We start from the raw sequence: 24,371 nt of genomic DNA, 5'->3' as shown, positions 1-24,371 counted from the left end.
GGCCTTGAATGCTAAACAGTAAATCCCTTGGTGCCTTTCGCTCTACACTGCGCTTCATGATTGGAAGTTGACAGGTAAAGAACCGAATGCTCACCTGTTAGGATTTGGGTGCTTTTTAGAATTGGTTTCCCCTCCTCTCACTTTCCTCCCTTCCAAAGGCTCACTTGTTGAAGTCCTTATGCTTAAATACGAGCAGCATGAAAGGGTGACGTGGTCTTTGCAGCCCCCACGTTCCTGCGGGGAAGCCAGCTTTACCCTGACTGGGATTTTGCATGTTGCAAATAGGCTTCTGCTTGTTCCTTTATCGGCCTTGGAAGGAGGATGAGCTATGTGTTTCCATTATGATGGCCTGACTCTGGGAAGAAATGTGCCAACAAGCCTGGATATTTTTCCTGAGCTCCCGATTAGTTTAATTGAGGACTGAAATGCGCTTTCTAGCTGAGATGTCATACAACCGGAGCGAAGCATGTGCGGGGCTGGGCAAGTGCAGCCCTCATTGTATCTCATTGTGTCTTCCCCGGCGTTGTCCAGAGCGTCTTTAGAGAAGGCATCTGAGAAAACCAAAGTACGTAATTGTGAGATAATTAAGGTGAAATATTTGTGTGTAATTTGCATTTCAACTTGTCATTTATGGTGATTAGCTTTTGTGACTTTATGTACTGTAGCTAACCACAGTTTAGAAGTCTAAGAAAATTAGCTTTTACATTTTAATAGCCTATGATAATGCCTTAAGGGCATCAATCAATGAATTCTGGGCTCAGCATGTTCTATCCATCATCTGATTGAGCCTTTTCAAATCCAAACATGAGGAACTTATCATTTTAACATCAAATAATCAGAGAAAGAAGGAAGATGCTTAACTAATACTTCTTGACTTTGTAAAGATTTCCAATAAACTGCTAGTGTTTTATGAGAGAGTATTTTTAAAATCCAGATGGGTGAGAAGATTTCTTTTAGAAGAAAGATAAATTACGAGATTCTGAAAATTAACAGGTAGAAATTAGGTAAATACAAGGTGGAAAACAATAATCATGACAACCTACGACCAGGGGCTGTGCAATGGGAGGCTGTGCAGTGAGAGGCTGTGCAGAGGGAGGTTGTGTAGTGGGAGGTTGGGCAGAGGGAGGTTGGACAGTGAGAGGCTGTGGGGAGGGAAGCTGGGCTGTGGGAGGCTGTGCAGTGGGAGGCTGCAGAGGGAGGTTGTGCAGAGGTAGGTTGTGCAGAGGGAAGTTGTGCAGAGGGAGGCTGGACAGTGAGAGGCTGTGAGGAGGGAAGCTGTGAATTGGAGGGCTGTGCAGTGGGAGACTTCAGTGGGAGACTGCGGTGGGAGGCTGTGCTGTGGAAGGCTGTGCAGAGGGAGGTTGTGTGGAGGGAAGCTGTGAATTGGGAGGCTGTGCAGTGGGAGACTTCAGTGGGAGACTGCGGTGGGAGGCTGTGCTGTGGGAGGCTGTGCAGAGGGAAGCTGTGCAGTGGGAGGCTGTGGAATGAGTGGTTGGGCAGAGGGAGGTTGTGCAGTGGGAGGTTGGGCAGAGGGAGGCTATGCAGTAGGAGGCTGTGCTGTGGGAGGCTGTGCAATGAGTGGTTGGGCAGAGGGAGGTTGTGCAGTGGGAGATTGGGCAGAGGGAAGCTATGCAATAGGAGGCTGTGCTGTAGGAGGCTGTGCAATGAATGGTTGTGTAGAGGGAGGTTGTGCAGTGGGAGATTGGGCAGAGGGAGGCTGTGCAATAGGAGGCTGTGCTGTAGGAGGCTGTGCAGAGGGAAGCTGTGCAGAGGGAGGCTGGGCAGTGGGAAGCTTCCCACAGTTGTCTCATTACCTGAATTTTAAATTGTTAAAAAGTTCATACATCGTTATAATTACATATGATTTCCTTATATAGAATCATTAAATTTCTATGTACTAATAGCTGGCCGTTTTCAGAAACCAAGTTTTAATTGAAAGCTAATGGTGAGTCGGTGCACAGTTGAAAGGGGAGGAAGAATACCTGTGGAGACCAAAAGTAATTGCCTAGACTCTGGGTAGAAATAAAAACTTTTAACTGCCAGAACAAACTCAGCAACCTGAAAGTAGGAACTTGCAGCTAGTCATTACACACTCCCCTAGTCTCTCTTCTTTCCTTATTTTTTTAAATATATATATCTTTATTGATTTCAGAGAGAGGAAGGGAGAGGGAGAGAGAGATGGAAACATCAATGATGAGAGAGTCGTCATTGATCAGGCGCCTCCTGCATGCCCCCCCGAGGATTGAGCCTGCAACCTGGGCATGTGCCCTGACCGGGAATCGAACCCCGATCGCCAGGATCCTAGGTGGACGCTCAACCCCCGAGCCATGCCTGGCCGGGCTTTCCTTATTTCTTTTACCAGAAATAAGAAAAATTGGCATTTTTCGTATGCAAATTTTATTTTATTATTATTTTTTAAATATATCTTTATTGATTTCGGAGAGAGGAAAGGAGAAGGGGAGAGAGAGAGATAGAAACATCAATGATGAGAGAGAATTATTGATCGGCTGCCTCTTGCACACCCCTTGCTGGGGATCGAAACTGCAACCCAGGCATGCGCCCTGACCAGGAATTGAACCGGTATCTCCTGGATCCTAGGTCGATGTTCAACCACTGAGCCACATCGGCCGGGCTCTTATACAAATTTTAGAGCCTGAGAAATACATCAGTGAACAAGGCAGTCAGACTCCCTCTTGTGGAACTCATCCTGGGGAAAACAGACAGATAAGTAATCAAGTAAATAAGATAATTTTAGATGGTGGGAAGGGCTGTGCAGACACTACATCAAGATGATGTGGCAGAGCAGGGAGTGACCAGGGCCCTGGGAGCCTCACTACCTGGAAGGGTCAGGGAAGGCTCTCTGAGGAGCTGACGTTTGAGCCTCTTGCTCAGACAAGAATAGTGAGGAGTCAGCTGTGGAGTCAGGTGAGAAGGAGCCCCTGGTGCAAAGCCCTAAAAGGGAATGAGAAAATGTTTAACTAACAGGAAAAGGGAGAGTTTGGCTGAGTGCCCTGAGTGAGGAGACAGTGGTAGGTGAGTTTGGAAAAGGCCAAACCATCAGAGCCCCTTAGGCCACAGGGATTTACTCGGAATATGATGGAAAGTCACTGGAATTTTATGTAGGGATGAGATGCGATCTTATTTGCATTTCTGATGAACGCAGGGCAGTTGGGAAGGAAGAAAACCAGAAGTCAGAAGCATAGTGAGGATACTTTTGTTGTAGACTGGGCAAGATAATGGTGGCTCAGTGGAGATACAGAGGAGTGAGCGGATTTAGGTCTATTGAAGATATTTTGGAGGTAAAACCATCAAGATTTGCTCATGACTTCAATGTGGAAAGAGAAGGAAGATAACCAAGAATAATTGTGTGGTGCGGCTCAGTAGTGAGCATCCACCTAGGATGCAGAAGATCCAGGTTCAACTCCAGTTCCCATCAGGGCATTTGCCTGGGTTTTGGGCTGGTCCCCAGTAGGGGGCATGCAGGAGGCAGCCAATCAATGACTCATCATTGATGTTTCCATTTCTCTCTCTCTCCCTCTCCCTTCCTGTCTCTGAAATCAATAAAGACATATTTTAAAAAAAGAAAAAGAAGAAGAATTGTGTAGATGGTCATGCTTTTCATTGGGATGAGAGGAAACAGAGCACAGGTTCTGGAAGAAAAATAATGGTTTGTGTTTTGGCCCCATTGGGTGTTAGGTGCCAAATAGAGAATAAATGTAAAATGTCAAGTAGTGGTGTTTGAGTCTGAAACTCAGGCAAGAGCAAAACGGATTGTGTTCATCAGGGAAGTACTGGCACATGGGTGATATTTGAAGTCATAGAAATGGGTGAGATTATGTAAAGAAAGAGTTTAGAAGAAGAAATGCTGTTCCATTATTTAAAGATTGGTCAGATATGGAGGTGCAAGCAAGAAAACAGAACAAACCCTCAGATAAGAGGAAACCCAGGAAAGGAGCTGTTGGGTGAGTCAAGAGAAGAGCGTATGTCGAGAAGGAAAAGTTGTAGCCCCTTTCAACTCCCTTTGGTCACCATCCTTGTGCTGTGCCTGAGCTCTAGCACTGGGGCAGCGGCTGAAAAGCAAAGCATCAGGGACTGATGGGGAGAAACTGAATTGTTTGGCATCAGAGCAAGGGCTAGAGGGAAAGCTTTATCCCAGATAGAAGTGCTGGCTGAGCCCTCCCCCAACGAATTGTGCAGGTGGGCACCATGTCTGAGTCCCCGTAAGCCTGGCTAACACTGTTCACCCCACTCTGGTGGTTCCCTGAAACCCTACCCCACACAACTAGCAGGCCCACCCAAGGCCTTTCCTGTAGCTTTTACAAATAGCTCCTCTTGACTCATGCTGCCAACTTTCTTAACACCTCTCGAAATAAGTTTTTTCTAAAGTCTCACAGGTAGACTTTGCTAAAATGAGCACACAATTTGAAATTATGAAACAAATATGTTGACAATGCACCTTGAGCAAGAATTACAACTTACACAAAGGAGTGTTAAATTACCAAGGATCTCGGGTAATGGAAATATCCAATAAAGGCTATGAAATGTTTCAAAAGACTAAACCCAAATGGAACTACAATATTGGACAACAATAACAGGAATGACAGAAGGACAAATCCTGAAGTTAAAATGCTTAAATGCCCTTATACTATTCAGATGAAGGTGGATATATTTATTAAATTTAGAACATTATGACTAAGATAGGAGAGTGGGAGATCCAGACCTGTGTCCTTCCACAAAGAACAACAATTAGACAGCTATTCACATACAAAATAGCTTTGGGAGCCCTCCTGAGTCCACTAATGACATTTCAGAGACACACAGAGCAAAAACCTGAGACTACCAGACAAAAAGGGTAGGAAGGAAAGTTTCGTTTTGCCTGCATCATCCTCTATCCCTGGCTGGCACCGTTCAGCCCAGAGGGAACTCATCAGCCCCATACAGTTCTCATGTCTTGCAAAAGGAGAGCAGAATGAGTGACCAGCTTCCGCAGCCTTTAGGGGAACTGCATGAAGGACCCACTTCAGTTTCACCCGACCAGAGACCAGCAAAGCTGAGACATCTAGAGACAGCCAGGAAGAAGTAAGAAGAAAAGGGCCTACAGTGTCAGCCATGCATGGGAGCGACCTGGCTCCCAGGAGCTTGATTGTCAGGAGATCCCAGTAGGTTCCCCTGCTGAAAACCTCAGCAGCCCTATGAACACTGCAGCCCCTACCGCTTTCACCACTGAGGACCTCCTCAGGACCCCAGCGGACAGCTCCACAGAGGATAGAGCACGTTTCTCTGCTGAAGAAACCAACAATTAGGCCAACCGCCACAGAAACCCTGCACTAGTTTTTGTCCTGCAAATCTTCACGTTCACGGATGCCAACTGTCTCAGCTCTTCCCCGCTCCCTCCCTTCCTCCTGCTGCTGGGACCCAGGCTCTGCACTGGCAGCCAGTCCCAGCCTCTGCAGCTATGTGCGTGCAAGTGCCAGCCGAGGTCCCTGCAGCCTACTCCCGCTGCTGTGTGCACACCCATGACTCGTGCTTTCAGCCACACACGAGTGCCCATGGACGGCCAAGGAGCTGTCGTTCCAAACTTCCACCTACAAGATGAGTAAGTTCTGAGATCTAATCACAGCATAATGACTATAGTTAATAATATCGAATTATATACTTAAAAGTTGCTCAGAGAATAAATCTTAAATGTTCTCACCACCACAACAAAAAATGGTAATTATGTGAGGTGATGAATGTGCTCACTAACCTTATTGTGATAATCAGTTCACAATATATACATGTATCAAGTCATCATTTTACCTTAAACTTACACAATGTTATATGTCAATTATATCTCAATTAATATGGAAAATTTATAATATATGACAAGGAAGTATAAAAAATTAAGGGAAACAAAAATAAATTGAAAAATAAATATATACAACTTTCAAAACAGCAGAGGGGAGAAAAGAATTTAAAAACATATTTAACCCAGTAGACGGTATACTACTGAGAGAGATGTAAATTAGTACATGGTTGTAGAAATAAATTTAGTGATATTTATCAAAAACCTCAAAATGATTCATATACCTTACTTTATAATTTCACTTCTAGCAATTTACCTTAATGAATAGAGATGGTTGTCATGAAAATATTACTTATAATAGAAAAACAGCGACAACAAAAACAATCCAAATATTCAATATTAAGAATTTTTAAAAAATAAACAGGCATAAATATTGAACAAGGTTCATTAAATATCTCTCTAAATGACTTATTGAATACTTAACGTGTAGGCACAGCCCTAAAGTATGGAATACAAAGACGTTTCTGGTTATTTATTGCTATATTATAAACTATCTCAAACTTAGATTCTTAAAATAGCCATGATTTATTTGCTTACGCTTTTGTATTTGGGGCAAAGCTTATTCTCTACACAGCATCAACTGGGGTAAAGTAACTGAGGGCTGGAATATCCCTTTGTAAGATGATTCATTTCTTTTGCTGTTAAATTCATTTTGACTGTCAGCCTGGAACTTAGCTGGTGCTGAGGGACAAGAATATTGGTTCTTTTCTCTGTGGGCCTCTTCATGTCACATGGTCTTCCTCACAGCGTGGTGGCGGGGTAAAAAATAATTGTCTCCAGAGAGAGGCAGCCGTAGTCTCAGAAGTCACATATAATCACAAGAGAACGATTTCAAGTAAATGGTACAGCCCGGCCGGGCGGGGCTCAGCGGCTGAGCGTCGACCTAGGATGCAGGCGATCGGGGTTCGATTCCCGGTCAGGGCACATGCCCCGGTTGCGGGCTCGATCAGTGACTCTCTCATCATTAATGTTTCTCTCTCTCTCCCTCTCCCTCTCCTTTCCTCTCTCTGAAATCAATAAAGATATATTTTAAAAATAATAATAAAGTAAATGGTACAGTTTGGGGGATCGTGATTACATAGGTGGTAAGTAAAGAAAGCCCCAGGATTGGCCATTTTCAATGGAACTGTATTTAAAGTAAAGAGGAGAGTTTTAAGGTTTACCAACTTTAAACGAGCAGAAGGAAAGAACTGTTCAACGACACTAAGGAATATTTAGAGTGGAAGAAAACTAGAGTGCGGTGGTAAGAAAGCAAGGGAAAGAAGCATTTGAGAGAAGTGTTCAAAGTTTCAAAGACAGCAAAGGATTTCTGTAAGACAGGAGCTAAAATGTAAGATTTAGTTGCAGTTGGTCATTAGAAAAATTGATAAATGGTTTTGGTGGCTGGGAAGTATAGGAGCCAGATGAATTGGAAACAATGTAAGTAAAAAAAAAACTCCTTTAGTAAAGGTGGCTGGGAGGGGTTAAAAAGAGATCGGAAGCATTGGGTCCAGAAAGTTCTATATTTTATAAAATGAAAAGCGTTCAGCTTGGTTAAAGGCATTGGGAGAAAGCATTTAGAGAAGAGGAAGACTGAAGATACAGGCAAGAGAAAGGGCCTGTGTTCTCTCTCCCCATGCTGCAGCGGTGACATGGGATTCGACACCTTGCTCTCATGTCCCACAGCTTGTGAAAGTGAGCTGAGACCATGTCATTTGATTCGTATGTGACATAGGGATGTAAAGTATCACAAACTGTATAATAATTTCACTTGGTTTGCCATCTGGAATGAAGCTGGGTGACTACTTGATGAGAAGACATTTAATTAATTGGCACGATCAGGGAAAAGATGAATGGATTATTACCATGTGTTTATATTATGTGTTTAGTTACAGATACGTGATCCAAGAGATCTCATTAGTGAAGCAGATATAGAATATGAGATGGAAATTACGATCGGATTATTTCACTGAAAGTCTTATGTCAGTTACTGTTTGTATCTATTTAGTGACTCGGCATTAATTCTTGTTTATTTTATTTAGCCATCTACATAAAATTAAATATGTTTCTTTTTATGTACTCTGAACACATTGATATTCAGTTTAGCCTACTCTAGTTAATTGATGTATTCATATATAGTTTAAGTTCTATTGTTTGCATAATTATTTGTATGATAAACAACAATAGATGTCATAAGATATAACCAAGCAAATTTTGATTTGAGTGTTTGCAAAGCTAAATTATAATACAAATATGGAAATAATTATGTTAAAATTTAATCTGTTGGACTAAATAAAACACTATCCAGTGTATCACACTGAGATAATAACATTGAACATTTGACTGACAATCTATTCACACACACAGGAAACCCAGTAAACCTCGTGTGCCAAGCATATAATCTAGATTAAGTAGGCCCCCCACAAAAAGTTGAAAAGAATAATATTAAAACTGGACATTTGCAAAGTGAAAATAAAATGTGAGTGACATAACACAGCCAGAAGCAAAGTTATTAGTCTAGCACTTACTGTAGTTTCAAAGTTAGTTTGTTAAAGGCAAAACAACAAATGGCTATGAAAAGGAGAAGAGATACATATTTATGATGATGCTCATGAATGAAAGCAGATAGAAGGTGATTAAATATCAAAAAACATCAAGTTTGTTTGGCATCACATACAATAAATTAAAATAAGTTAAATAGTATAGCAAGCACCAAAGCAGTGGAAAGTCATAATGATTCCTGAAAACAATACAGTAAGAACAAACAATAGAGGAACTTCGTATAGGATATATTAGTTGTTCCTAACCTTTTTTCAGAAATGTAATATTTTTTGCACATACAATTTTATATAGGCTCAGTATTTGAAGTAGATGCAATCAGAAGTGCTTTTGGGTTTTGGGGGAGGGAGGTGTACTGAGGGAAGGGGTCCAGGCTTTCCCACCCATTCCTTCTCGCCTAAGGTTCTCACGCAAACCTATACAAGTCCCCCTAGAGAATTTGTGGGGCTCCTAAAAACTCACCACTGGGCCACCAAAATTTGATATTGGTAAGTCCCATAACAGAAAGGATTATGTAAATATTCATTATATGCATGAGTGACTTAAAGTACAAGACTTGTAAATCCTGTTTGCTTATATTTTCTTGAAAAAATATTAAAATCTGTGTGTAGTTTTGGCACCAAATTGAAAACATCTTAGATACGATTTCTAAAGCTCTTCAACTTTATTTTTTTCAGTAAAGTAAAATAAAGATTAATTAGGCAGATTATTTACAATGTAAAGATTGAAAGTGGACCCTCAATTTGCATGAAGATCAGGAGAACAATAAAATATGACAACACAGAGGAGCACCTCCAGGTTATACTAACTGTGCGGCACCTACAGAAATACATCCCAAGTCTTACTGAAACATCCACAATGTGAAGGTCCAGTCCAGCAACTTAAAGGGTCATTTAAGGAACAAAACTAAATTTAATCGAAACCCAAGATTCCCAAATGTTACAACATAATGTTTTTCATACCTTGCAAGAAAATTATGGCCAGTCCTACTGCCAGAACAAACTTCCCAGGTTGATCAATCTACCTAGGTGATCAAATTCTAGTTCCTGGGTGAACATAGAACATATACTGTATCTCAGAGTACTTCATCTAAAGAAGACCGACAGTGTTCACTTCTGTTAATTGTTACCTTCTCATGTTATAATTACATTCCTTAAACTCTATTATGAATTTCAAGAAACACCATAAACAAAAACAAAAGAAACACTTCCAGGTTTTATTAATTTATCTTATTTAATTATACTTCATAGTTTCTTAAAACCCAGATATTGTGGAATATAGATATAAATGTTACTAGGAAAATTAGATTTTTTTCAAGAGCCTATTATTAATTTAACAAAGCAAAATCTAATTTCTTTGTATCACTGTGAACTACTCCTAAGATAAATACCTCTAGATTATCCAATACGCTAGGCTTCTTAATGAACTTAGCAATTACAATCAGTAACCAAAATCAGAAAACATAAAAATTTTATAAAACTAACAACTCATTAAACTAGCTATATAATCCAAGGAGAAATAGAATCTTTAGCCATATGATAAACCAAAAGAATTTGTAACTCAAACAGTCTCAATTTATATATAAACAGGAAAAGAGTATCCCCTAATGCAGGTTTGTATCCTTTAAAAGGTAAATTAGAAAAAGTCATCCATGTTTGAACTAGAAATCAATCATGTCAAAAGACTGATCATCATATGACTGGACAAGAGCCTCGAGAACAATTTTTTTCTCTTTATGAATTTACCCCAGTGTCATTGCAACAACTGGGACGTTGGGAAAGAAAGGCAAGGTGAGCCTGGCACCTGCTTACCTCGGGTGCACTTGTTTCAGGAGAGCTGGGTTCCATGGGGTGTGGAATTACTCTGCCTTCGCCTCACGGCCCGCCTAGAGGCCAGCACAAGTTGGCCACGATTCTGCTAAGCATCCAGCATACCCCAATAATGACTTTCCTGACAGCATAATTTTTATTTTCAAACACGATTCGAGAGAACTCTAAGGTTATGATAAAAAATCAAACTGCCACTGCAAAAAAATAATAATAATTTAGGCTGAATAGCAAATGAATGCAGTCCAATTCCAACTAGAAAAATAAGCATACAGCTTCCAACGATGGCACCCTGGTTATTTAAATGTTCCTCTAAATATGCTTAAACATTTTCAAAGCACGATATTATCTTTTTACACGTAAGAGAAAGATACAGAAAGAACTTGGATTTGTCACACTTAAAAAGTCCCTCACTTGGGATTTGCCACATTACCATGGAACGCCAGATATTACTTCGTTTTAGTTAAATTTCCCTTTCCTTTAAATTGGCCTCTTGAGAAGGGAAACTTAGCCCCAAGTGAACTCACTCAATGCAGGGCTCTGGGTACAAGTGCAAGGATTCATTAACTGATTATCCAATTGATTGCACACTTGACTTCTAACCGTTTCTTATATTCCTGACGTGCCCGTGACTCAGATCTTTGTAATTTCCCAGACTGGAGGTGAGGAAGTGAACAGCTTCAGAGCTTGCTAATGGTCTGTGTCCTGTCTCCTTTTCTCTGTTTCAGTCTGTTCCCAGTATTCTAGAGGAGTCTTTGCCATTTTTGGACTCTATGATAAGAGGTCGGTGCATACCTTGACCTCCTTCTGCAGCGCCTTACACATCTCCCTGATCACCCCGAGCTTCCCTACGGAGGGGGAGAGCCAGTTTGTGCTGCAGCTGAGGCCTTCCTTGCGAGGCGCACTCTTGAGTCTGCTGGATCACTATGAATGGAACTGTTTTGTCTTCCTGTACGACACAGACAGGGGTAAGTCACATCTCCATAAGTAAGACCAGTTTCAACCCGAAATGGGCTTGTATGCTTGTGCGCTTTAGCAAAATATTTTAATCCCTGATACGGCTAAAATCAGTAAATGGTCAATGTGTACTATCAGTATTTTGATCTTGACTCTGGGGGAAATTTTTTAGTTAAACAAGCTTTAAATTCACATGGTTACTCATGAGCAAGCCATGCTTCGTTACTTAGTTGAATTTAAAAGGAATTATTCTTTAAAAAGTTCTGTAATCATATTGCAGGTACCATAAAATAAATTCGTCTTTTACCTCAAATGCAAATGACTTAATGTTTTGGAGCCTCTTAAAATAGTATCATGTTGAGTCATGTCTTTGAATTTGAAATGCAAGACTTTAAGTGAGTAACTGAAGGATCATTAACAATGACAATGGATTTGATACTGAAGCTCTGCTGTGCTTGCTGCCACCCTTTCACTTTGTCTTTAGCTGTCAGGCTGTAAAGACTAATAAATGATATCATAGGACCCATGTGTTAGAGAAACAAGGTGAAAAATTAACATTAAGTTATTGGCAATCCATACATTTTTATACAAAGTACTTTGAGCTTTTTAATTAGAGACATAACTTAAAGAGTTCCTATATTTTTTTCAATTCTGTTTTTTATTTAGTGACTAGAATCGCAGCAACATATTATATTTCAAAATAAACATCAGGGAGCCACCCAAGGAGTTTTGTCTTCGGTTCTTTTTTCCGTAAAGTGTAAGATTTATGAGAAGACAAGAAGTTAGAATAGAAGTTGAAACAGGCAACATTTTAAGAGCATCCTTGAATAGAATTCTATCCATGAAGTGAGTAAAACAATAAACATAAAAACCATAAACAAGCAAGGTAAATCTTTTGAAGATATAATTACCTTCAAAAGTTCAAAGCATAATTTTCTATACTCAGATGTGAAAACTCAGTAAGGAAATTTATCTTTCTCATTAAAATTCACATTTTTAATCATGTGAGAACAGTATGTCATATCAGATGCCTCAACACTCCCAGCACATTACTTACATTGGCATTGATGGTAAATTTTCCTTTCAGCGCATCTTCTAATTCATGTTTGGGAATATGGGAACGTACCTACATCTAATGACATCATTCCCCAATAACTAACCATCCAAAGCAACCAAGATGTCCTTCAGTAGGTGAATAGATCATTAAACTGTGGCATATTCAGACAATGGATTATTCAGAGTTAAAAAGTAGTGAGCTACCAAGCCATAAAAAGACATGGAGGAAACTTAAATACATATTATTAAGTGAAAAAACAGCCAATTTAAAAAGGCTACATACTGTATGATTCCAACTCTATGACATTCTAGAAAAGGCAAAACTATGGAGACAGTAAAAGAGTCAGTGGTTTCCAGGGGTTAAGAGGAAGGAGCAATGAATAGGTGGAGCACAAAGGATTTTAGGGCAGTAAAGCTGCTCCCTATGATACTGTAATGGTGGGTACATGTCATTATATATTTGCCCAAAATGACACAATGTACAACAGCAAGAGTGAATCCTAATGTAAAATAGGGTTGTGTGATAGTCATGTCAATGTAGCTTCACCAATTATAAAATATGAGTATCAAATGCAAAAAAAAATTACACTTCAATGAAATAAACTTAAAATGTTAAAAAAATTGAATCATAACCTCAAGAAATATGTACTAGGATGTGGATGGGAGGTTTCTTCCTGTGGCTCATTATGACACGGCTCAGTTTGCCACTTTGGGCAGAAGATCCTTATTTTAGGACATCTTGCTCTCATAGGTCTCATAGAAATACTAGTGGGACCAGTGCCTCACTTCTTCCCTCTGCCCCTGTGTAAACCAATCTCAAGCAAGGAGAGGGTATAAGCATTTGTGCATCAGACTCCCCAAAAAACAGGGATCAAAATTTATAATTTCCAGGATCCTCACTCCTGCATAGCAAGTGAGATGCTCAACCTTGAGCCACGGCCCATCACCTCTCTCCTTGGTGTCTCTCTCTCTAGTACAAGCAGACATACGTACTTGGTTATCTAAAGACTTTCTCTTGGTAAAATGTATGCCTTCAAAGGCTTAAGACCGTCATGGTACAAGCACTATTACTTCTAACATGGTCTCTTACAACCTTTAACCACTTACTGGCTTGCTGCACAAAGTGTACTTTCGTTCGTCGTTACCCTAGAATTTAGCTGGTTTGCTTCTAACCGACTAATGTGAGCCACTCTAGAATTTCTGCACTCTCTCCTGTGGTTGTTTCAGGATGAATAGCAAGTCCTTTGGACTGCCTTCTATTTTAGTAACCCAACCCAACTTTAACCTAGACACCTTATTTCAAGCTGTAATTGCGTGAATGGAAACTAAACATGTCAGGAAAAGGGCCATTTCTTGATGTCCGGGTGGCTCTCTCTGCCATCAGACCACCATGCTTCCCAATGTCCTGAGTACTTGCAAAGGACAAGAATCGTTTTTCTCCTTTGGAAATTGTTGTGCTCATTTTATAAGTTTAGGATCACAAGTCCAATTTATTCCCATTCAGATACTATGCTGAATTATGCATCACTATTACCAACGGAGATATGAGTCTCAGCTAGGAACATATGATTAACTTCTGTCATAGCAGAGTTGGCTAAGAGTAATCTATATTTTCACATCATGAAGAAAAAAAGAACACGCATCGACATTGAAGATCGGAATATTTTTTTAATAATGCACAAAACCAACTGCCATTACCGCAAACTGCTTGTCTAAATATTTTGCTTATTATAAGTAACTGCCTTAATTATGACTCTGAATTTCTCACAGACTTTAGTGGCATATGACATTCTGATGTATCATAAATCCTTATTTTGGAATAAGTTATTTCGTTGATCCACTCAATTATTTCTGAAATCTTAATTTCCAGAGTGATATAGTGAACTCTTAAGATATAAGACTTCACCGTCATAACTTCAAGTGGTGTTTTTATGTTGAATTATAGCCTAAATTTAAAGGAATGGTATTTTATTTCCTCTGATATCAGACCTGTGTTCTAGTCCCAGCCTGCTATTGATGAGCTGTGTGAACCTGTGTGTATTGTTTTCCACATCTGAAGAAAGGAAGGAAAGAAGGAAGGGAGGAAGAGAGGAAGGAGAGGGAAGGGAGGGAGGAAAGAAAGTTGAACTGCATTGTCTTTAAGGCCCATTCAAACTATATTTAAGATATTTTTATATTTTAAATTCCAAATATTCTATTTCTTCCCTGGATATGTTGGAAAGAAAGAGATAGTGACATAAATAATGTCTTTATCAGCAGGTGACTTACTGCTTCTGTGCATTTGACTACCTTCAAATACGAAAAAAAAAAGTGTTCATTTATTTATTAATTCAATTTATTTATTTAGCATTCAATAAGAATTTTATTGGTCACTTTGTATCAGGCACTTTGATAAGCATTAAGAATGCAGTAATGAGCAAGACACTACTGAAAATAAATTAATGCATGAGCTGTGACTTCATTAGGAAATAGTACACAACACTCTACTTGCCTTTGACACACAGCTTGATGTTTTTACAATTTTAATTTGGAACACAAATGTTTTCCAAATAGATCATTTCCTTTTGTCAAAAAACAACTATAAGTCATCACTGAAACACAAGTACTTGAATTAAATGCAATTTTCTTATTATGAAAATATGTTGGAACAGGCTGAAAAATAACATTCTTGGTTTAGACATAATTTAGCCAAGTATTCAGAAATTTTTTAAATAACCAATATTTGTGGTAATATAAAACCTTGAAATATTTTTGAAATTCAATTAATGTGATGTCATTTTCCTTGAGTGAAAAAGAGACATTAATTTACATATTGACAATATGAGCAGTGGTTGTTTTCCCATTTGAAATAGATATCTTTAAAGAAACATATTTTTTACCTGTGTCTGTTGCTCCGAATTTTAAGTACTTATGATATGTTTATGACCACCCTTAACACCACAGGTAACAAGGTGAATTTATAATCAAGGAAGAAATGAGGAGATATAAACCTAACACTTTAAAAATTCTAATGATCACTATCAGTTTTTTCAAACTGTTATGATGACCAGTCATTTTGATCTCACATCCAGAGTAAGCTACAGCTGACACTGACCTTGCTTTATTTAATACTGGTTTCCTTTAATATTTAATGCTCAACATTTTACTCAAATTGGTGCTTTCCAGGCTAATGGTGCTATTTCACGGATTGCTAAATAAATTGCATCCAATATCTTAATGCATATTATAGTATGATGTTAATTGTTCTCAGGAAAGGTATATTTGGCAAAGCATAGGGAAAAACACTTTTGCTTGGCTTGCTTTGGCTTGTTTCCTTTGGCCTGTTGTTGTTTTTCTTTTTAGCATTTTTTACAATAATATATTCTACACATGGCATAACATACTTTGAAAAACCTAGAAGCAGTGTTGCGGAGGGGACAATATGTATGTGCTGCAGTTCTATGCAGAAGTCAGTGCCAGTGATGAGGGATTGAAAGAGGCGTGTGTGTTTGTGGGGAGGGAAGGGGAGGGAACTTGCTATTTTTATTTCTACTTGTTGGGTTTTACTGCATACATCCTTTTATTTTAAGCTGCCTCAAATCCTTTACCAAAAAAAAACCCCCAAAAAGCTTTAGATCTAAATAGCAAAATAAGGAACAGGTGAATAGGAAAATGCATGAAATACCTTTAACTGATATCTTACTCCCGATAAATAAGCCTGTATTAATCACCCCAGAGACCTGCCCTGTCTTCCTTCGTGGTTCCCTACTCCAAGACTCTTCCCTACTCCATTGCTCTTTCCCATTTTCTCTTGCTTCCCACAGACCTGGAGTGGGCAGGCAACATGATCTGGGGGCGCTGGGAATCAGAATCCTCTTGCCCACTGCCAGTTATGGCCTCCCAAGATCCTCTTAAACTCAGGCCCACAAACAGCACAAGGGGGGGGGGGGGTGACAGGGCAGACGCCTCTAAGGAGTACATAGCAGGCTGACTTCAGTCCACACTGCAGGACCATTACTGGTCCCTTCTTCTCTGGAACCCCTTCAGGTAGGGGTGGGAGGAGGAAGACCAGGGGTACCCCGTCCACTGGGCCTGGGGCCACTCAGGGAGGAGCGCAGCGTCTAACAGCGCTGACTACAGGCACCGTTGTTTCCCTCCCTCTCCCCATCTTCAGTCCCTAATCACCACATACTAATACTCCACCAACACATATCTACCAGTAATTGTGCCACTTAAAATGCTTCTGGTCCATTTTCCTTAGTAAGAGCAAAATTAGAAACACAATAGCAAAACTGAGTTAACTGGCACACAAGTTCTGGAGAAGTAAGAATCTTTCACATTTTAAACTCTGTTATCCAAGCGGGGATGAATAATTTATCTTTAATTCTCGATTTATTAAGCCCTATTTTCAGCTTATTTCCCAGCCCTGAGAAACAAGTTTTGAAGTCTAAAACCCTCGCCAGAATGAACAGGAGTTTCCTTTTTTGCAAACCTCCCATGATGACCCTCAAGCAATTATCTGTGTTTACAGTGAACTCATCAGGATTTAGACTATTTTTTATAGCTCATTCAAATCTATTTGCTTACTGGCTTGTATTGCATTTATGGTCAGGCTGACAGTGCCCAATAATGTACTTGTTGTCAGCTGCCCAGTGTGAGCATAATCCTTTGCACCAGGAGGACTGCACTCTATATCTTTCAAGCATGTATCGCTGCCTTCCTGCTGGAGCCAGGCCAGCGGGAGAGCAAGGAGCAGTGCAGGTAGAGATGACAATGGAGCTTTCCCTGGAGATTCTTCCTTGCAATTGAGGGCGTAAGAGAAACAGACACAGGCCAGGCAGCTCCTGCTCCCTTCATAGCCTCTAACTCCCTGCCCTCCGTAACCCAGATTCCACAGGCTGACATCACTGTGGGTTGGGGCTGGGGGGATTGGATGGGATGAAGGAGCACCGGTGGGCATTTCTATAAAGAGGGTTATGTGTCGGATCCCTTTTCCCTGGCGAGGGGAGGCCAAGGGAAGCACGTGTTTATGTGTCACCTCCCACTCCCCCTGGTCACAGAATGAAGGATTTGAGGTCAGATGCTGGAGGCCCTGGTCATATTGTGAAGGAGTGCTGAAACCTGACAAGGGGGTGAATCGGAACAGGGCTGCCAGACAAGGGGATGAGCAGAGAGCAAGGCTATGAGGCTAAAGCGAGGGTAGTCAAGGAAGACAGCAGGACAGGAGCAGTCGAATCGGCAGTGGGCTGGCAGTGTGGGCAAGGCCTGGAGGTCAAGGACAGAAGCCTGCCGTTGCTTTGGTGGTGCCAGCAGCCTTCCAGATTTTCGTCGGGAAGGTTGAGGAGGCCTGAGAGTGAAGGCGGGGAAAATCAATATGCAGTTGTCCATGAGTATCTGTGCTGGGTTAGTTTAGTGGTCACTTAGTAGGCACTAGATGCACATTGTTGACTGGCTGACAGATGACCCGCCTGGATGCTCTCCCTTCCCCATTTCCTTCCCACTGTCAGGGTTCAGTCTCTGAATAAAAGATAAGCAGATGCGGATAAGGCCCTTGGAGGCCCTACTCATTGGAAAGATGATTGTGCCTTGCCCCATGGAAATTCAAACAAACGAATTACAAAATAAGTGTAACGGGAGTCTAACAGAGTTCTGATCTCCCCCTCTATGGTGACCATTTTAATGCATTTTTTGGAAATATTAAATGTGTTTTAAAATATTTGCTGTGATAGAGCCCAGAACATATGCTGAATCTGTTGATGGAATTATTCAGCCATGCCTGAGGACCTAAGGGGAGGGGGGGGAGAGAGCATGTTCCTTGAGAAGCCTTAGATGGATGGAATGTGGGTATAACGTCTTAGCAGTTTTCTTATCCGAAAAGGAAAAACGGCAGAAGCTTTCTCACTAGTTCCATCTTTTCAGTGACCCACACCCTTCTAAAGCAATAAGTTTTCACATGACATGACTTGTAATTTCCTGGAAACTTCTTAATTTAAAAAAATATTGCTTATCTGAAGATCTGGAGTAGAACCTTTCTTTTAGAGCTCTGATGAACATATGGCCTAAAGATATGTTTAAATGAATTTTCCTTCTATTATAAAAAATGGACCAAATGAGTATGTAATGACATTGTACAATTAAGGTTAAAAGTTAATTACAAAACTTAATGCAAAACTTAAACCAGAGGTAAAGTTTACCCAGCTGGTGTGCTTTATAGTTTATTCACCATGTTATAACACATAGGACATCAGGGCAATGGAAAGAAAAGCATTAACTTATCATTTGATGCAAGGGAAAGAGTTCTTAGATATAAATTCCTTACAGTTGGAGCTATGACAGTCCTGCCAATCTTTTGCTTGTCCAAATAGAAATAGTTCCAGCATTCTTTCAGCTCTATAGCACAGATGTGGTCAGTGGAAGACAGTCACAATGTTAACTAGATGGATGCAAACCCACCTATACCACTTGCTACATGTTTGGCCTTGAGTAAGTTCCCTAACATTGCTAGATCTAAGTCTTCTAGTCTGAAAAATAATATTACTGGTCAAATCTACCAGGTCACCATGATTTTTATGTAAAATGCTTATTAAGTTCCTGGTGTATAGTAAATTATATAAGTTATAGTTTATCTTGTTATTATTATTATAAGTATCATCATTGTTATTTGTGCTTAAATACCATAATAGTCTCTGTTTAACTCCAACAAATATTTATCACTTTAAAATTATTAATCATGAATCAAAGGGTTTTGGTTAATATTTATATAATGAGAAACAAACTTTCATAATACGTGGACATTTCTAAGTAAATGCTAAATTGATGAAGAAACAAAACAAGCATAAATCCATGATTTCTTAGTCTTTCTATCCTTCATAGACTTTTCTTCCTCTAACTTGTCTTAAAGTGCTGGTTTCCCCTTGGGTTCTGTCCGCAGCCACTTTGCTTCTGTAAACTTCTTGAGTACAAACCTGCATACGTCACATTTCTGATTAGAATGATTTCATGACTTTTCATTACCCTTAATATGAAGTCCTAATTCCTTAAATGATGCTCCACAAGTCATCTCCTGACTGCTTCTCTCATCTCATTCTATAGCCCACCTCCCCCGGAACACCAAGCCCCGGAGAAAATGACCTCCCTAAAGATTTTGAGCCCACTGGCTTTGGCAGCTCTGCAAATGCCATTTCCTCAACCTCAAACCTTTCTGGCACACCCCTTTTTTGTGGAGTAGCCCCTATTCATCCTCAGGTCTGCGCAAACCTCCCTTCAGGAAGGCTTTCTCTACACACACTCCAGTGAGTTAACCCCCTGCTGTGTGCTCCCAGAGCACTCAGCACTTTCTCTACCAGACACAGACTTCTCCTTGCTTAATTCTAAGACTTTGTCATCAGGCTCTTTCGGTCTATAGCAGCAGGGACTATTGCTTCAAGGTATTATCACTGTGATGATAGTTGATTGTTGATACTATTACTAAACACAGCAGCCACTGCCACATAAAGGAGTACACTCTATTTTCCAAAGTTTATTTTAACAGTTTTATTCTGTTATGATAGATGCTACATTAAGGTAACAGCAAGTAAGCATTCTTCCTCTACAGGAGGGAAGCAGCATGAATGCCCCTCTTTATAACAGCCTGTCACTTTAATTTTAAAAGTAGAGAAAAGAATCGTGAGGCATATTGCTGTCTGGGCCTTTTACATTTTTGCCTTCTTATACTCTGCTTATAAGAATTCCATGTTATGGAGTAATTTACATGAGTGCAGATCTCTCTCTCTTTTCACTGGGAATCACTTAGCTCTTTCCATATGAATTTTAGGAAAGGATATTTAAGAGGTACACTTTTATGAATTCTGACTTAGGGAAGATTTGAACTATGACTTATTTAAAAAGTTCTTTTATTTGTAAGTATCTTAAAACACATCCAAACACAACCTTAAAAGGCCAATTCAGAAATAAATAGAGTATAAAATTAAAATTTACATTTTGTCACTGATAAATCTGAAGAGATTATTTTTACTCTGCCTTTTCATATTAATAGCATATGTTAATTCTTATGTACATTTTTACCTGAAATGTATCTTATTGGAAGCATTTCAGTTACTTCATTTTGTGAATTTTATGTTGTCTATATTATACTATCTAAGATTTCACTCAAGTATTTAAGAAATAAATAGTTTATAAAATCATAGCCTCCACATGCCTATTAAGTCTTAAAATACCCTTCTAAAGTAAATTTATATTAGAAAGAGCTTCTCCCCCCATCGACCCCCCAATGTCTGCATATCTGGTTTACATAGCAACTATAGATAGTGTCTTCAGGAGTTAGCAGGTTTTAAATGGCCAAAGTGGCTGTTTAGCTAGAATGACAACTTTGAGAGTGAATTGTGTTATACCATATGAAGTAAATGTTGCCTTCACATTATTGTAGTTGAGAAATGCAGGATATTTTTTAAAAGAATAAGAATGGGGGAAAAGACTTAAAGAAGGGAATTTTTATTTTCTTAAAAAATATATTCTCAGTAGCACCTGGACTAGAAACTATTGTTTATTGTCTAAAATCATGGGACAAAGGTTGGTTTCTCCTTACGAGATCCAAGAGACCTATTACAGTCAGGAAGTTTTACCCATTGAGTCAGATGTTACTAGAGCCAAGGAGTTCAGCCCCCAGAAGTATGTAACCAACAGTGCCTTCGATGGCTATAAGGAGTCTAATATATGCTCTCTTAGGGAGAGGACCATAAAAGAAGTACAACCTTGAAAAGTGGATTCAAAGAGCATCCTTTTTTAGCAAAGGCCAGAGTGCAGCTAAACTCAGTACATGTTAACACAGAGTACAAAGTGGCACAGATCATGGAATAGTCAAGATTTTTCTGATCCAACAGAGAAAAATACTCTTATTGAGCATTGTAATTTTGTACACAGATGTTTAAATTAAAAAGACATAAAGTAATGTCATAAAAAATAACAACAATAGAATTCCTCCGGGCTCCCGGTCAAAATGGTGGCATTGTCAAATGCAATACCCAAGTCCTCCTATAATCGCATCAAAATTACGACTAAACTACAGAACCACCATCATTCAGGACAGCCTTTAATCTAGCTGAACAGAAGTCCTGCAACTAAGGATATAAAGCAGAAGCTACATCCAGACTTGTAGGAGGGGCTGAGACTGTCTGGTCTAACAGGCACATGTGGTGGTTAAAAATCAGGAGCTATATCTCAGCTGGGGAGGTCTCCCCTGAGAAATGAAGGGTCCAAACCCCACACCAGGCCCCCAACCCAGGGCTCCAGTGCCAGGAAGAGAAGTTCCCAAAACTTTTGGCTATAAAAACCAGTGGAGATTGTCAGTGAGTGAAACAGAAGGCTGCTAAAGTCCCAGGCATTCCTCTTAAAGGGCTTGCACACAGACTTATTCTGAGCTCCAGCACTGGGGCTTCAGAGACATGTAGAGAGAAACTGAATTGTCTGGCTCCATAACAAGGGTTGGAGGACCAATTTCCCCCCAGACAGAAGCGCTGGCAGAAGCCATTGTTCCTTTGCTGAGCTCTCCCACCACAGAGCCATCAGGTGGGCACCATATCTGAGTCCCCATCAATCTGGCTCACACTGTTTGCCCAGCCCTGGTGATTCCCTGAGACCCTGCCCCACCAAACTTGCAGGACCACCCAAGCTGTTTCCAGTGGCTTTTCATACAAAGGGCCTCTCTTGGCTCATGCTGCTGACTTTCCTAAAATCTCTCAAACAGCCCTGCCAGGTGGCTCATTTGTTTGGAGCATCTTCACATGCACCAAAAGGTTGCAGATTTGATTCCCAGTTTGGGCACATACCCTAGGTTAGAGGTTCAATACCCAGTTGGGGCATGTATGGGAAGCAACTGATCGATGTTTCTCTCTTTCTCTCCCTTCCTGTCTCTCTAAAAATATCAATAAATATGTCCTCAGTTGAGGATTTTTTAAAAAGTGGAAGTATACTTCTTTAAAAAAATCTCTCAAAAAAGCAGCATCTGGCTTTGTAGTACCTCATAACTTTTGCTAAGTGGTCCCAGGCCCAACACTAGAGGCAGCCAGCCTCAGTTGGGCGCTTGGCCTCTCCCTGGCAACTCCAAGCCCATCACAAGTAACAGCCATCTGCAAACTGCTTTGTAGCTCATGCCAAGTAGCCCCAGGCAGAACACAGGTGGTAGCTGACCTTGGCCTGTACCTCCTGGGAGGCCCCAGAGCCAATGCACCTGGTGGACAGCTTCACACCACGCAGGATTACATCCCAACTACCTCCATGAGCAATATGCTTAAGAAGTAAACTCAGCAGGCAACAAAACCCTGCTGAGTCCAGTCCTGCTCTGTAGGGACAGCCCCTACACAATAGCTCCTCCACTGTAGTTGCAACTGGTTTTCACAGCCAATTGGGCAGGGAGTCAATCCCTCTCAGTGACATGCCAACAGCAATCAAGGCTCAACTACAACAGGAGGGTGCACACAGTCCACCATGGGAGGAGGAGCATACCTGGAGCACCAGGCTCAGGTGACCTGGGAGGCTGTGTCACTGAACCCCACAGGACATCTGCTACATAAGGCCAAGACCAGGAGACTCAGTAGCTCTCCATAGAAACAAACACAAGAAAGCAGCCAAAATGAGAAGACAAAGAAATAGGTCCCAAATGAAAGAACAGGAGAAACCTCCAAAAAAATAACTAAAATGAAAGCAAGCAAATTACCAGACACAAAGTTCAAAACAATGGTTATAAGGATACTCTAGGAACATAGTGAGAACTTCAACAGCATGAAGGACATGAAAAGCATAAAAAAGAATGAACTGAAATGAAGAATACATTACAGAGAATCATCTGTAGAGTAGATGAGGCAGAGGATCAGGTCAGTGATTTGGAAGACAAGCAGAAAACACCCAGTGAGAACAACAAAAAGTAGTAAGAATCCAAAAAATGAAACTAGTGTAAGGAACCTCTGAGACAAGTTCAAGCATAGCAATATTTGCACCATGGGAGTACCAGAAAGAAGAAACAGAGAGCAAGACATTGAAAACCTATTTGACATATGAAAAGATGCTCAACATCACTAATATCAGAGAGGCACAAATTAAAACCATAATGAGATATCACCTCACCACTGTCAGAATCCCTGCCATCAATAAATTAACAAACAGGTGCTGGTGAGCATGTGGAGAAAAGGGAACCCTCATGTATTGTTGGTGGGAATGCAGACTGGTGCAACCGCTGTGGAAAACAGTATGGAATGTCCTCAAAAAATAAAAAATGAAACTACCTTTTGACTCAAATCCCACTTCTGGTAATATATCCAAAGAATCCCCAAACACTAATTCTGAAAATATATGCACTCCTATGTTCATTGCAGCATTATTTACAATAGCCAAGATCTAAAGATGAGTAAATAAAAAGCTGTGGTGCATGTACACAATGGAATATTACTCAACTGTAAAAAAAGAAGAAAATCTTACCTTTTGCAACAGCATGGATAGACATGGAAATTATTATTCTAAGTGAAATGAGCCAGTCAGAGAAATAAATATCATATGATTTCAATTGTATGTGGAATCTAATCAACAAAATAATCGAACAACCAAAATAGAAACAGAAGCATAGATACTTAGAACAGACTGACAGTTATCAGAGGGAAGGGGAGTGGGGGGCTGGGTGAATGGATTAAGCAAAGTTGCCAGATCGATTCCCAGTCAGAGCACATGCTTAGGTTGCAGGGTCAATCCCCAGTTAAAGCATATGGGGGGGAGGGTGACCAATTGATCTTTCTGTCTCACAGTCGATTCTCTCTCCTCTCTCTTTTTCCCTCCCTCTCTCTAAGCATGTTTTCAAGTGAGAATTAAATATATATGAATAATAAAATGGCAATAAATACATATTTATCAACAATTCATTTAAATACAAATGGATTAAATGCTCCAATCAAAAGACATATGGTGATTCTATCGATAACAAAACAAGACCCTTACCTATGCTGTCTACAAGAGACTCACTTCAGATGGAAAGACACACAAGCTAAAAGTAAAAGGATGGAAAAAGATATTTCATAAAAATGGAAAGAAAAAAACTGGGGTAGCAATACTTATACCAGACAAAATAGACTTTAAAACAAAGGCTATAGCAAGAGACAAAGGAGGACCCAGAAATGCCACACCTGGGT

At 40.2% G+C, this 24,371-nt stretch overlaps 1 protein-coding gene across 4 annotated transcripts in view; it reads left to right on the top strand.

The window, feature by feature from the left end:
• GRIA4 (glutamate ionotropic receptor AMPA type subunit 4) overlaps positions 1 to 24,371 on the top strand; it is a 326,475-nt gene that overhangs the window by 111,428 nt on the left and 190,676 nt on the right. For all 4 annotated transcript variants that reach the window (XM_087821568.1, XM_016207445.2, XM_016207446.2 and 1 more), the window contains one exon: positions 10,938 to 11,177. In XM_087821568.1, coding sequence (XP_087677694.1) covers positions 10,938 to 11,177 — 240 coding nt within the window. The remainder of the gene's footprint in view (positions 1 to 10,937; positions 11,178 to 24,371) is intronic.

Source organism: Miniopterus natalensis, chromosome 11, assembly GCF_054644295.1.
Source record: "Miniopterus natalensis isolate mMinNat1 chromosome 11, mMinNat1.hap1, whole genome shotgun sequence".
NCBI classification, from domain to species: Eukaryota; Metazoa; Chordata; class Mammalia; order Chiroptera; family Miniopteridae; genus Miniopterus; species Miniopterus natalensis.
Note: the sequence above shows the minus strand (reverse complement) of the source record. Positions and strands in the feature narration are given on the sequence as shown.